The sequence below is a fragment of the Marmota flaviventris genome, chromosome 8, assembly GCF_047511675.1.
Source record: "Marmota flaviventris isolate mMarFla1 chromosome 8, mMarFla1.hap1, whole genome shotgun sequence".
NCBI lineage: Eukaryota > Metazoa > Chordata > Mammalia > Rodentia > Sciuridae > Marmota > Marmota flaviventris.
The window spans coordinates 54,525,315-54,540,409 of NC_092505.1; the positions used below are offsets into that span (position 1 = coordinate 54,525,315).

A 15,095-nucleotide genomic window follows, 5' to 3' on the forward strand; every position below is an offset into this window, starting at 1 on the left:
AAACCTTGCCCTGTGGAGACTTAATGGCTCTAGACAGTCCTGTTACAGGAACCACAATCCCTCTGGTTGCTGTAGGAATTGACCATGGAGGATCAGACTTTGGATGGGAGGGGCAGGTTTGTTCATGCTAAGAAGTTGTTGGTTTCAACTGGTTCTTTGAAAATTTTGAACCTAGAGAAAGAACAAGAAGAAATAAAAAGGAAATAAAAAGAAAGATAAATATATCCAACATAGCTCTAGTTACAATGTTTCCATTGCTTTCTATATAGAGCTCTGCTTTTTCCTCTGGCAGGAAAGCCCTTTTCCTTTCTTAACTGTAGCCATAACTACACAAGCATTTTACCCAGGCATGAACTCACATCCTTTGTAGGGACTCCTGAGCCCCAGCATCATGTGACAACTGGCAACAAGTAGACCTCCATGTGGTAGGACCCAACTTCACTGCATGTTTCCATGGAATTAGCTGAAGAGTTGTCTTCAATAGATTTAGTTAAGCACTTAAATGAGCCTCATTTTCACTTCAAAACAGTAGGCTGAACAGTGTATAGAAAGAGAGCTTGGGCTTTATAGCATGGAACTGTCACCTGAGTAGATGAGCTGTTCCTTGGTAGGCTCAGGGGTGGTCTGGGTGATTCCCACATTGGGCTCTTATAGGATTTGAGTTTATAATGTGCAGTATCCAGTGCTTTATTTCTGCTGAGAAAGCATTTGCCTGTGGTGCTTCAATGAGGGTCTCCTCAAAGTAGCCTCTGTTATTCCCATGGATCTTTTGTGCAGATCAGGTAGGTAGTTCATGACCCATGAAACTAGTGTTTGGTCAGAGACACTTGAAAATTGCTGTTGGCCTACTGGTTTGGGGTCCTTACTCCATCCTGGAGGTGGTCATAGGACCTTGCAAAATTTGTGTCAGTTGCCCTTTGTGAAGTGACAGGGACAGTAGCCCTCTGCTAAATGCCAGGGAGGACTTGAGCTGCTTATATTCCACAGAGAAAGATACTTTAAAAAATTAAGAATCAGTATACCCACTTAATACAGGATAAACCCAGGTCTTTTACTTTATTGATACAAATTTACTGGATGTCCTTAATATTTTTAATCCCCTTTTTAAATAGGGGCAAATGTAATGTATCCCATGTTCCATAGAGACCTGTGATGGTCCCTATCTATAGGTCAGACCTTGCTCTGCTATTTATAGCTACCTCCACCTTAAGTTTATGAAAAAGTAGAATGCTTTTTTTGCACTTAAATTTAAACCCAAGAATCACTAATTGAGTTTTCTTCTTTTCTCTTTGCAACCAGCCTACAAGTGTGAGAAATCCTGAACTTGAACGAAATGGACTGTACCCTGCCTACACTGGATTGCCTGGATCACGGCATTCTTGCATTTTCCCTGGACAATATAACCCATCTTTCATTAGTGATGAAAGCAGGAGAAGAGACTACTTCTGAGTCCAGGAAAGAAAGGGGCCCATTACTCTGAACTAGTTTCCCAGGATTTCTGTGGCTCAGAGGACACTCTGGCTGCTCTCAGGACTTATCAGAGCCACGCTTAAGTGGCAAGCAGAAAAGAGACAGGCACAAGGGGCATGACCACAATGGAAGGGGACAGATGGATGTGGAACTGCAGACTGTTTGTTCAGCACCTTTGTTGTTACTGTGAACATGAACATGGGCCAGTACCAAGAGAGTTTCTGAGTGACTACAACATAGCACTGGCAGTAGGGGCAATCATTAACCATAGCTAGGTATCATTGCGAGGACCCAATTCTCCCTTAGTTTGCACTTTAGTAAATTGGGCAGGGAGGTTTCCTGGATTTGTTTCAAGATGGTTCAGGAAAGAAGGTTTCCTTTCCTGAGACACTTCCATAGGCCACAATTTGGTGATTAATTTGTAGCTAGATGCTAGCTCTGTGTTTTCCTGCTCCGTGCCTATGTGCTAAACAATAGCTGGGGATAAACATACCACTAAGGTTTGAAGATGCTAAAGTTGAATGTACAGTATTTTAAGATTTCCATGTTGTTGTATGCTATGGTTTCTAAGTCAACCTCCTAAAATCAGGAATTGACATTTGTGAGGCACAACACACAACATCCATTTGTATTTCAAGGCAAGGTGGCACATTTATTTAAGATGTCCACTCAACTTTGGCAGTTAAATCTCACGTTTTCAAGCAAGCATCAGGGCAAAACAATTTATACTTGGTTTTAGTTGGAGACATCCACTGGCCCCTAATGAGGCCCAGCAGGCAGAATTGGAGGTTTACCCTACAGGCAGTGGGGTACTTTCCATCCCTGAGGACTTTTCATGAGGTCTGGGACTCTGACCACCATTGTGGAGACCAGAGGCTACAAAGGATGGGATGGAAATGGAGAGTTGAATGCTGGTAGGGTCTTAGCTGTTATTTCACCAGTAAAGGAAAAGCAGTGTGCTGTCCCTGCAGCAGAATGCGGTTAGAGGAAGGAGCTGAATAGGCATGTTGGTTTCCTAGATCACCAGTGCTTTGGGAAGCCATGGGGATTCCTGTGGGAAGAATAGGAACCCAGGATGGAGCCTCAGATAAGTGTGCTAACCTGCTCATCTTTATATCCATATCCTTATCCACAAACTCACTATAAACCTCAGCCACTCAGAGCTATTTATGCATTGAAGAACTAACTTATTTTCTCAAATCCAATCATTTGTACTTCTTTATGTGACTGTGCAGTGTCCCCTGGAAACACAGTTGTAGTTCAAAGCAGCATTGGAGAACTACATCCTGGCAGGTTAGTGATCTGAGAGTTTGCTTTCGGGAAGGAGATTCTACATGTCTTATTTATCATGCCTGTGATATGGGTCCTGCAAAGGAGGCATGTTCAGCACTCAGTGTCTTTAACTGCTCTCTGTGGAACTATATTCATTTATCTGCTTATGGAACACCTGATTTTGGATGAAGTGATGGGAACACAGAGGTAAAAGAATTGTTCTCACCCTGAAGCTGGGAGTTAAATGGCACGCATTTCTGGAAATGGTACAACTGTTGGGACAATTCTGCCCTGGGCATGGTTGTTTCTTCAGGGTTCTCTAATTTCTTCAAAGCACATTCAGTTCTCTCCCTAAGTGTGGAGTCCTATGTCCCTTGGTCTCTGCAACTCACCATCACCTGCTATAGCAGGAACACTTGAAAGGGGCAATGAATTTTAATGGTTAAATTGCACCTATAAATATAAAAATAATTCTGTTATCAATGGATGTTAAGTTAAAATTTCAAAGTATCACCGTCTTGAAACTTTGGGTCTTGTATCTCTGTGGAACCAAATGGCCTTTTGTGCCTCACTGCCTCCTATCCAACTGGAGAGCTCCGAGCTCCTGCACTCAGCTCACCTGAGCCAACAGACTTGGATCCCTTGTGAGGTGGGCTTGCTCCACCTCTTACGCAGCATCCCTGTTCCTCCCTAGGCCCCACAGCTATGGGAGGAGCCACCATAGAAGCTCTTTCCTGACATGTATTTCTGCTGCCTTGAGCTGATGTCACAGCTGGCAAATCATCTCCTATCTCAGGGTCAGAAGCCTTAAGTCCCACAAAATGAAGTGTTTGAAGAGCATTTTGGGGAAGAATCCCAAAGTCCAGAAAAGTGTGTCCTTTGAGTTCCAAAAGTTGTTTGCCTCTTCATGGCTTTTGTCAAGTGTTGAGTGTTTCATTGATTAAGGGTGTTTTGTTGTTGTTGTTGTTGTTGTTGTTGTTGTTAACTGTGAAAAAAAGCACCAAACAAGGTTGAGTTCACACCATCTCTACAATTTCCAGGAGGTATGAGATGTAGAAAGCATCCTGAGGTTTAAGAAAGCATGAAAAGGAGCATGCGTGTTGTCCAGTGCTAACAACACCCTGGATGAGGAAGCTAGGGACTGGGTCTACTCCTGTTGAGATTAATACCTCTCTTATGCCAAGAGAAAATAACTGATATGGTGTTAGCAGCCCATGGACAGAACAGGTCTGGGTGTGTGTACTCCTGACATGGGGGATCTCAATCAGGGAGCAAGAGCTTAGCATCAGCCCTCACACCTGGGATGCACTATTCATGTGCACAACAATGTCATGGTTCTGCATTGGAACCCCACAGCTAGGGGAAAATGGGAGGAAGGGAAAAGTGACACTAACTGCCCTCAAAATGCTTCTGTAGGGAAAAGTCAGGCTAGGTGGAACCTGTGTGTCCTGGAACATGACAGAGCATGACTTAAGGAGGGGTTGACTTCCTGGCTTCCCAGTATCCACTCTGGGTTTTGTTTAGTCTCCTAAAAGTCCTATTTCCATTTTTTTCCCTGTTTGCTCCATGAACTATTTCTTTAGGAGGATAAATAACATCTTTCATGTTCCTGCCATGACCAGGCTCCATACAGGGTACTTGGCTTCACGGCATCCTTGTTAGTTGACCATGAGAGCATTTATTTCCTGGATATAGAAACCTTCAGAGAGGACAATTCTGTAGAGGCAGAATTCAAGTCCTAGTCAGCCTGACTCACCCTGTTGTTCTTTCCACTAGGTCTCCCTGCCTCACCTTCCTGGCAGGCATCTCACCATGCAGTGTACTTTAAATGTCAATGAGGGCAAGAGAGATTGGACTTAAAAATAAATTATTTTTAGAGAAGCTTAATATTAAACAGTATCCTAACTAATGACATAAAGTGCAAAAAAGTGTTGAATATCCTTTTGAAGATGTCCTTTCAGGTTGGTGTGTGTATATATCTTGGGTGCTTGTGGTCTCATTAAGAAAATAGTGGCTGGCTTATGCTTGGCAAGAAGCATACTGGTATGTGTCTTTGGCAGTAGGAAGTTAAGGTGATGATCTGGGTAGGTTTTTGACAAGCACGGCCAGACATACACTTCCTTTGGAGGGCTGTCTTGTTCCCATAGTAAGACCATGGCTCCCAAATATTGGGAGAATATTTTTTGTGAATCATCATCAGCGTTGGGAACATAGTTTAAATGCTGATAAACCTTGCTCCTTTAAGGGAAAGGTAATTTTCAGAAGCAGATAAGTTATTTAGAGCCAGAATTGCTGACTGGATGGTGCAGTCAAGCTGGATGATGGTAGTTAAAAAGATCAAAAAGTAAGATGTGACTATTGAGTTTTGGAAGAGGTAACTCTTGGAAGTTGGCCCATAGGAGAGGGCAGCATCTTTGCAATAAGATTGCTACCCAAAAATGTCCAATAGCTATTCAGATGTGAAAGTTGTAGAGCAGTCATATTTAGGGTGCTCCCTTCCTCACACAAGGCTTCAGATGTTTCGTTAAGCTACTTTGCCCGCTGGTAAAGTGCTCAGGTGCACTTTAACTCATTGACTTTGCCTGAAGAAGTAGGTCTGTATAGTGAACCCAAAATTAGACTTTGATCCATAGTTCTAAAATAAACTTTGACTTTGGGACTAGAAGACCTGAGCACTTCTTTGGAGAGAAGAAGAAAGCAAAATTAGTATTTCAGTATTTTGTATCTTATTAAAACTGCTCTTAATATCAGAGATTATTTTTTCTATCTGAAAGCTTTTGTGGAGGTAGGAAGGGGCATTTCATTTCACTTCTTCTTGATGAAGCATCATTCTAAGATTCTTGTGTGCATTTTTGGAAACAAATAGGGTTTTATAGAGTTCACCTTTGAGTAGGTGTTCTTTTTCTTAAAACCCCAAAGAAGAAACTAGTAAAAAATGGTAGTAACATTGAATGACAATTAATTTGTTCTTTTAAAGTATCTTAGTAATCTTATACTCCCTATCTGATGTAAATTTTAGCTCGCAGAAAAGCCTGTGAAACCAAAGGAGACTATTTAGTTCTAAAAAGAGACAGATCCTAGACTAGATCTGTCCCATGGGCATTTTCAAGACAACATTTCAAAGGAGTTTGCTATTAGATTCTGTTTTTATAATTTTTTTTTTAATTTTTATTGTTGGTTGTTCAAAACATTACATAGTTCTTGATATATCATATTTCACACTTTGATTCAAGTGGGTTATGAACTCCCATTTTTACCCCGTATACAGATTGCAGAATCACATCCGTTACACATCCATTGATTTACATATTGCCATAATTTTTAAATGATATTAGTGTACTTCAGTGCAAAGTCCCTGGGTGGAAAGGGTGGGACAGGACAGGGATGGGACGTAACCAGTTTGTCTGGGAAACTGATCCAACTCACTTACCTTTCTGTATTACCTAGACTTGTTCTAAAAAAAAAAAAAAAAATGATTGTTTCATGAAGAGTTGCTGTGAGTTTTTTAAATGTTTGTGTTGCTGGAATTATGGTTAAATGGAGCATGTAGTGGAAATATGAACTTTTTGAGTTTTCATATTGTCCTGGATTTGTGTTTGTAAACCTTTAAACTTAGCCCCTGGTTGATTGTGTTAAATCCATTATGAGAATGTTATTTAAAGTTGTATTATAATTGCAGCCTTCACTAATTATTCAGTACTGTAGTAGCAAAGTATTATTTGTAAGAATTCGGTTATTTTTCTACTTGTATCCACTATAAGTCTGGCGTTCTAGTCAGTAAAATGATGCAATAAAATGATATCGTTCTTGTTTTGTGGTTTTATCTTAATAATAAGTAAACTAACTGGATCACAAGTTATTTTTTATGAGGGCATTTACTTAAAAAATACAAGTGTACAGTGAACTCCTGCACAGCAAATGTAGGCAGTGGTCATTTTCCTACCCTCAATGCCCAGAAGATGGGACACTGTTGATGATGGATAAATGGATGGATGGATGGATGGACAGATGGAAGGACAGATGAATCTAAATGATAAAAGGCCTAACTTGGATATAACACCTGCTTTTGTTTTACATTCTTCTCTGAATTGGAGGACATAAGTAACCAATTCAGACATTGGGAATTTCCTCCTGAATGCCTCTTTCTACTACTCCATGCCAACTCCTCACATCTTGGAGGAGAAGGAAATATATATCTGTGCTCTGATGGACAGGATTTATGGAACTTTAAGACAGTGGGCCATGGACCTTACACATACAGTGGCCTAGGAATATGGCTGCCTGGTTAGCTATATGTTCAATCGTTTCCTTGGATGCCTCACATGACAGGGACAATTGAACTTTTCACCTGCTTTATGGCAAAAACCTCAAAAACCTTGGCACTAGGAGAGGCCAATGATAGTAGTTTGATCCATGGAAGTGACTTTTTGTCAGATTATATTAGAGAAGTGGCCCATCAAACATTCCTGAATGGTGCTGACTGGCAACTGTCTCCTAGTCTTTTTTAAAATTTTTTTTATTTGTTTTAATTAGTTATACATTGCATTTATGCATTTGATATATCATACATAGTGGGATATAATTTTTCTGAGTGTACATGTTGCAGATTCATATTAGTCATGTAGTCACATATATACATACAGTAATAATGTTTGTTTCATTTTACTATCTTTTCTATCCCCACATTCCCTCCCTCCCCTCCCATCACTTCTTTCTGCCTAATCTAAGGTAACACTATTCTTCTCTAGTGCCCCCCCACACCTTATTGTAAATTAGAATCTGCATATTAGAGAAAATATTCAGCCTTTGGTTTTGTGAGATTGGCTTATTTCGCTTAGTATGATATTCTCCAATTCTAACCATTTACTGGCAAATGCCATAATTTTACTCTTTTATAAAGCTGAGTAATATTCCATTCAGTAACATGTTTTCTTTATCCATTTATCTATTGAGGGACACCTGGGTTGGTTGGTTTCATAGTCCAGCTATTGTGAATTGAGCTGCTATAAACATTGATGTGGCTGCATCACTGTAGTATGCTGATTTTAAGTCCTTTGGGTATAAACCGAGGAGTGGGATTGCTGGGTCAATTGGTGGTTCCATTCCCAGTTTTCTGAGGAATTGCCATACTGCTTTCCATAGTGGTTGCACCAATTTGCAGTTCCACCAGCAATGTATAAGTGTGCCTTTTCCCCTACATCCTTGCCAACATTTACTGTTGCCTGTATTCTTTTTTTTTTTCTTTTCTTTTTTTTTAATTTTTTATTGTTGGTTGTTCAAAACATTACAAATTTCTTGATATATCATATTTCACACTTTGATTCATTGCCTGTATTCTTGATGATTGCCATTCTGACAGGAGTGAGATGAAACCTTAGAGTAGTTTTGATTTGTATTTCTCTAATTGCTAGAGATGTTGAACACTTTTTCATATTTTGTTGATCAATTGTATGTCTTCTTCTGTGAAGTGTCTGTTCAGTTCCTTAGCTCATTTATTGATTGGGTTATTTGGTTTTTTGGTGTTAAATTTTTTGAGTTCTTTATATATCCTAGAGATTAATGCTTTATCAGAGGTGCATGTAGTAAAGATTTTCTCCCAATCTGTAGGCTCTTTCCTCACATTATTGTTTCCTTTGCTAAGAAGAAGCTTTTAAATTTGAACCCATCCCATTTATTAATTCTTGATTTTACTTCTTCTGCTTTAAGAGTCTTATTAAGGAAATCAGATCCTAGGCCCATGTTGTGAAGATTTGGGCCTATTTTTTCCTCTATTAGGCGCAGGGTCTCTGTTCTAGTGCCTAAGTGTTGATCCACTTTGAGTTGAGTTTTGTGCAGGATGAGAGACAGATTTAATTTCATTTTGCTACATACAGATTTCCAATTTTGCGAGCACCATTTGTTGAATAGGCTGTCTTTTCACCAGTGAATGTTTTTGGCACCCTTGTCTAGTATGAGATAACCGTATTTATGTGGGTTTGTCTCTGTGTCCTCTATTCTGTACCATTGGTCTACAAGTCTATTTAGATGCCAATACCATACCATTTTGTTACTATAGCTCTGTAGTATAGTTTAAGGTCTGGAATTCTAATGCCTCTTGCTTCACTTTTCTTGGTAAGAATTGCTTTAGCTATTCTGGGTCTCTTGTTTTTCTAAATAAATTTCATGACTACTTTTTCTATTTCTATAGAGAATGTCATTGGGATTTTAATAGGAATTGCATTAAATCTATATAACGCTTCTGGTAGTATGGTCATTTTGACAATATTAATTCTGTCTATCCAGGAGCACGGGAGATCTTTCCATCTTCTGAGGTTTTCAATTTCTTTCTTTAGTGTTCTGTAATTTTCATTGTAGAGGCCTTTCACCTCTTTGTTAGATTGATTCCCAGGTATTTTATTTTATTGAGGCTATTGTGAATGGAGTAGTTTTCCTAATTTCTCTTTCAGTGGATTCATCACTGATGTATAGGAATGTGTTTGATTTATTGGTATTGATTTTATATCCTACTACTTTGCTGAATTCATTTATTAGTTCTAGAAGTTTTCAGTGGAATTTTTCGGTTCTTCTGTCAGATATAGAATCATATCATCAGAAAATAGTGATAGTTTGAGTTCTTCTTTACCTATTTGTATCCCTTTAATTTCTTTCTTTTGTCTAATTGCTCTGGCTAGAGTTTCAAGGATGATGTTGAAAAGAAGTGGTGAAAGAGGACATCCTTGTCTTGTTCCAGTTTTTAGCAAGAATGCTTTCAATTTTTCTTCATTTAGAATGATATTGGCCTTGGGTTTAGCATATATAGCTTTTACAATGTTGAGGTATGCTCCTACTATCCCTAGTTTCTCTAGTGTTTTGAACATGAAGGTGTGCTGTATTTGGTGAAATACTTTTTCTGCATCTATTGAGATGATCATATGATTCTTGTTTTTAATGTTTAATGATGAATTACATTTATTGATTTCTGTATACTGAACCAGCCCTGCATCCCTGGGATGAATCCCACTTGATCGTGGTATGCTATCTTTTAATATGTTTTTGTATGTGATTTGCCAGGATTTTATTGAGGATTTTTGCATCTACATTCATCAGGGATATTGGCCTGAAGTTTTCTTTCCTTGAGGTGTCTTTGTCTGGTTTTGGTAACAGGGTGATATTAGCCTCATAGAATTAGTTTGGAAGGTTTCCTTCCTTTTCTATTTCATGGAATACTTTGAGGAGTATTGGTATTAATTCTTCTTTGAAAGTCTTGTAGAACTCAGCTGAGAATCCATCTGGTCCTGGGCTTTTCTTGGTTGGTAGGCTTTTGATGGCGTTTTATATTTCATTGCTGGAAATTGATCTGTTTAAATCATGTATGACCTCCTCATTCAGTTTGGGTAGATCATTTGTCTCTGGAAATTTGTTGATGTCTTCAATATTTTCTATTGAGTATTTTCTATTAGAGTATAAATTTTCAAAATAGTTTCTAATTATCTTCTGTATTTCAGATGCGTCCATTGTGATATTTCCTTCTTCACTTTGTATTTTATTAATTTGAGTTTTCTCTTTGTTAGTATGGCCAGGGGTTTATCTATTTTATTTATTTTTTCAGAAAACCGACTTTGTTTTGTCAACTTTTTCAATTGTTTCTTTTGTTTCATTTTCATTGATTTCAGCTCTGATTTTAATTATTTCTTGCTTCTACTGCTTTTGATATTGATTTGTTCTTCTTTTTCTAGGGCTTTGAGATGTAGTATTAGGTCATTTATTTGTTGACTTTTTATTCTTTTAATAAATGCAATGCAATAAACTTTCCTCTTCGTACTGCCTTCATAGTGTCCCAGAGATTTTGATATGTTGTTTCAGTGTTCTCATTTACCTCTAAGAATTTTTTATTTCATCCTTGATTTCTTCTACCATCCACTCATTATTTAATAGTGTATTATTCAGTCTCTATTTGTTAGAGTAGCTTCTATTTTTTATTTTATCATTGATTTCTAATTTCATTCCTTTGTGGTCTGATAGAATGCAGGGTATTATCTCTCTCTCTCTCTCTCTCTCTCTCTCTCTCTCTCTCTCTCTTTTTACTAAGAGTTGCTTTGTGGCATAAGATATGGTCTATTTTAGAGAAGGAGCCATGTGCTACTGAGAAGAAAGTATATTTGCTCATTGATGGATGGAATATTCAATATATGGCTGTTAAGTCTAAATTATTGATTATATTATTTGTTCTATAGTTTCCTTATTTAGTTTTTTTCTTGGAAGTTCTGTCTAGTAGTGAGAGAGGTGTGTTAAAGTCACCCAGTATTAATGTATTGTGGTCTATTTGACTCTTGAAATTGAGAAGGGTTTGTTTGATGTACATAGATGCTCCATTGTTTGGGGCATAAATATTTATAATTGTTATGTCTTGATTATATATACTTCCCTTAAGAAGTATGAAATGTCCTTTTTTTGGGTCTTCTGATTAACTTTGGTTTGAAGTCTACTTTCTCTGAAATAAGAATGGAAACCCCTGCTTGTTTATGCAATCCATATGAGTGATACGTTTTTCCCCTTCCTTTCACCTTCAGCCTATAGATGTCTTTGCTCATGAGGTGAGTCTCTTGAAGACAGCATATTGTTTGGTCCTCTTTTTAATCCAATCTGCCGGTCTATGTCTTTTGATTGATGAGTTTAGGTTGTTAACATTCAAGGTTATTATTGAGATATGACTAGTATCCCCTGTCATTTTGATTTATTTCTGGTTTTTGATTTGTCTTAGTTTCTCTTTTAGTTGAATGTCCCAGTAGTATAGATCCTCCCTTTGCTGGTTTTCATTTTTTTTTTCACTTCTTCCTCATAGAATATTCTGTTGAGAATGCTCTGTAGTGTAGCTTTCTAGTTGTGAATTCTTTTAATTTTTGTTTATCATGGAATGTTTTAATTTCACCTCCAAATCTGAAACTTATTTTTGCTGGATATAAAATTCTTGGTTGACATCCATTTTATTTCAGAGCTTTAAATATATTATTCCAGGACCTCTGAGCTTTGAGAGTCTAGGTTGAGAAATCATTTGAGATCCAAATTTGTTTTCTCCTATATGTAATTTGATTTTTTTCCTCTCACAGTCTTTAAGATTTTATCTTTAATCTCTGTGTTAGAGATTCTCATTAAAATGTGTCGGTGTGGGTCTGCTGTAATTTTGTACATTTGGGGTCCTGTAAGCCTCTTGTATTCGATTTTTCATTCCATTTTTTATGTTTGGGAAATTTTCTGCTATTATATCATTGAAAAAATTGTGCATTCCTTTGGTTTGTATCTCTGCTCCTTCATCTATTCTGACAACTCTTAAATTTGGTCTTTTCATGTTATCCCATAATTCTTGGGTGTTCTGTTCATGGTTTCTTACCATCTTCTCCACATGTTCAACTCTACTTTCAAGATTATATATTTTGTCTTCATTGTCTGAGGTTCTGTCTTCCAAGTGGTCTAGTCTGTTGGTGATGCTTTCTATTGAATTTATAATTTGGTTTACTGATTCCTTCATTACAAGGGTTTCTGCTTGGTTTTTTTTTTTTTTTTTTTCCACAATCTCTCTTTATTGAAGTAGTCTTTCACTTCAGTTTAAGTAGATACAATCTGAACTCCTTCTTGGATATTTCTTCTTCTGTGTTATCAGTGGCTTCTGTTGTTGAAGCATCTTGTTTGGGGATCTTTATTCCCTTGCTTTTTCATGTTGTTCATGTGTTTTCCCATCTAAAGCAAGATAAATTCTACCCTGTAGACCTACAGTGTCCCTGATGGTTTCCAGTACTTCACCTTTACTGGTAAGACCAATATCAACAGCACCCAGCATACACAATATATAACCTTAAATCTAATAGTTCCCACCAAGACATCTACTGCTTTCTTGCATTAACCCAAAATGATGAGTTCAGTAACTATCTATAGTATAAACAGAACATTTGTTTAAATGATTTACAATTTCAAATGGTGGATGAAATAACAGAGGTATAGTATGCAGTATTAGAGAGGGAGGAAGAGAGAAGCTAGAAGTAAAAATTCACAGGAAGAGTGGAAGAGGAGCCAACAGAGATTGGCTGTTGGTTGGAGAAAAGTTGGAAAGAAAATAGATAGAGAGGAAGAATACGAACAAATAGAAAAAATAAGACATAAGAATACAACAAAAATGCAAAACACCATTCACATATCATTGTCCTCCACACACTGATGCATAAAAAACATCCTGTTCCAAATATGGTAGAGAGATTAGCGAATCAAAAAATAAAATAAATTTTGCTGGAAAGTCGAACTGTCTCTGTCAGTGTACAACAGTTTCTCAGCCCTATCCCTGACGTCTCTTGGGATCACCAAACCCAAATTAGCCCTCACAAACCTAGTCAGTCTCTATCCCACCGATCTGGGCTTCAGATATCTGAGGATCAGCCATGCTGCAGTCCCAAGATCTCAATGCTGCTCCTGCTTGCAGATAGACCACCAGGGAAACACTCATGCAGAGAGCAACCCTGGGATGCAGCAGCAAGACAAGCACTACCAACAGCTTCAGCAGGAAGACCTGAAGGCACCCCCACACTGGACCTGCAGGTCCCAGCTGGAGTCCCCACACAGAGGCTTTTGTGGTGATAAACCTGCTGGCACCCAGGACCCAGTCCCTGGATGGTGTCCCAAAATGGGCGCAGCCATGTGCAACCAAACCTGGAGACTCCCCCCACGCAGTCCTCTATGCTGTGGTAGAAACATTGGTGGTGGTGGTTAGTAGCAAGCAGTGGATCATCAGTAGCAGTGCTGCAGTGGCAGCTACAATTGCAGCTGTGGGGTAGTGTCACCAGGTGATCTCCAGGGGTCATCAGCAGTGTTGGCTTCAGTTGCATCCAGGGCAGCGGTTTCTTCTGCGGCAGCAGCACCTGGAAAGAAGACCTCCAGGCGACCTCAGGCTGGCAGCAGCGGAATCCAGCCTCCTCCTATTCTGACCAGCTCCTCTCAGCTTTCTCAGTCCACCAGTTCATGGCCTCCAGCTAAGTGAGATCTTAACAGGAAGCCAGTGCTGACCCCTTCTTGTTTCTGCCCAGCTCAGCCAGACACTGTGAGCATCACGTCATTCAGACCTTCTCTCCACTGATAATTATTTTTTAATTTATAAGGCGTGTAGCATGATGTTTTGATATACAAGTAAAATGGTTACTATAGTCAAACAAGTTAGCATATCTGTCATGTCCCATAGTTTTGTGTGTGTAGAAGAGCACCTAAAAATCTACTTTTCAACAATCTCTCAGTATACAATGTAATATTATTCACTGTAGCACTGTGCTGTACACTAGATCTCTAGATTTACTCTTCCTACACAATTGAAAGATTGTACCCTTTAATCTACTCTCCATTGACTTCTTCTCCCAACATTCTATTCTCTATTTCTATGTATTTGACTTACTTTTTCTTTTTTTTAGGTTCCACATAGGTATGGTTTCAATGTAGTTCATCCTTCAAAGATTCATGCATTGACTTGGTCCTCAGTGTGGCCATATTAGGAGGTGATGGGTCCTTTAATAGGTAGGGATTAGTGGAAGTTTCCTGGGTCGGTTGGGAATGTACCCTTGGAAGGGACTGGGGGACCTCAGTCTCCCTGCTTTTCCCTGTCAATCCTGTTTTGCAATGTGATCTCTTCTTCATACTGGATGCTGCCATGACATGTACAGCCAACAGGGTCCTCCCTAGAACTGCTGTCTCTGCACCCTTGAGCTTTTAGAACTGAGCTAAATAAGCTTGTTTATTGGTATCTAGCCTCTGATATTTTGTACTAGAAATGAGTACATATATATAGTACACACTAATACATATAAATGAAGCCATACAATATTTATCTTTCTGTGTCTGGCTTATTTACTTCACATAATGTCCTCCAAGTTCCATGTTGTCTCAAATGACAGTATCTCCTTTTTTTAGTGCCAAATAATATTCATTGTTTATGTGTAGATCATTATAGATGAATATGTAGATCTATTCATCTACAGATGAATAGATCCTTATTCATCTGTAAGTGGACACTTAGGTAATTGTCATATCTTGGTTATTGTGAATAATATTGCACCTGATCATTGTTTGGAACCTAAAATGGGAAGCCCTTCTGCTATACACAGTAGGCCCAAGCCCTCTCCTTTTTGTGCCTCTGAGCTAACTGAGCCTCCACCTCAGAATTTGGTTTGCCAGCAAGTAAAGATGCCCAAAGTATTTTTAGACTCAAAGAACTTCAGCACCGGGTGTGGCAGTGCATGCCTATAATCCCAGTGGCTCAGGAGGCTGCAGCAAAAGGATCTCAAGTTCAAAGCCAGTCTCAGCAATTTAGTGAGGCCCTAAGCAATGAAGCGAGACCCTGTCTC

At 38.7% G+C, this 15,095-nt stretch overlaps 1 protein-coding gene across 2 annotated transcripts in view; it reads left to right on the forward strand.

The window, feature by feature from the left end:
• Heg1 (heart development protein with EGF like domains 1) overlaps positions 1-6,552 on the forward strand; it is a 75,468-nt gene extending 68,916 nt beyond the window's left edge. For both annotated transcript variants that reach the window (XM_027935917.2, XM_071615262.1), the window contains one exon: positions 1,300-6,552. In XM_027935917.2, the coding sequence (XP_027791718.2) occupies positions 1,300-1,449 (150 nt within the window). In that variant the 3' untranslated portion in view covers positions 1,450-6,552. The remainder of the gene's footprint in view (positions 1-1,299) is intronic.
• The last annotated feature ends 8,543 nt before the right edge of the window (positions 6,553-15,095 follow it).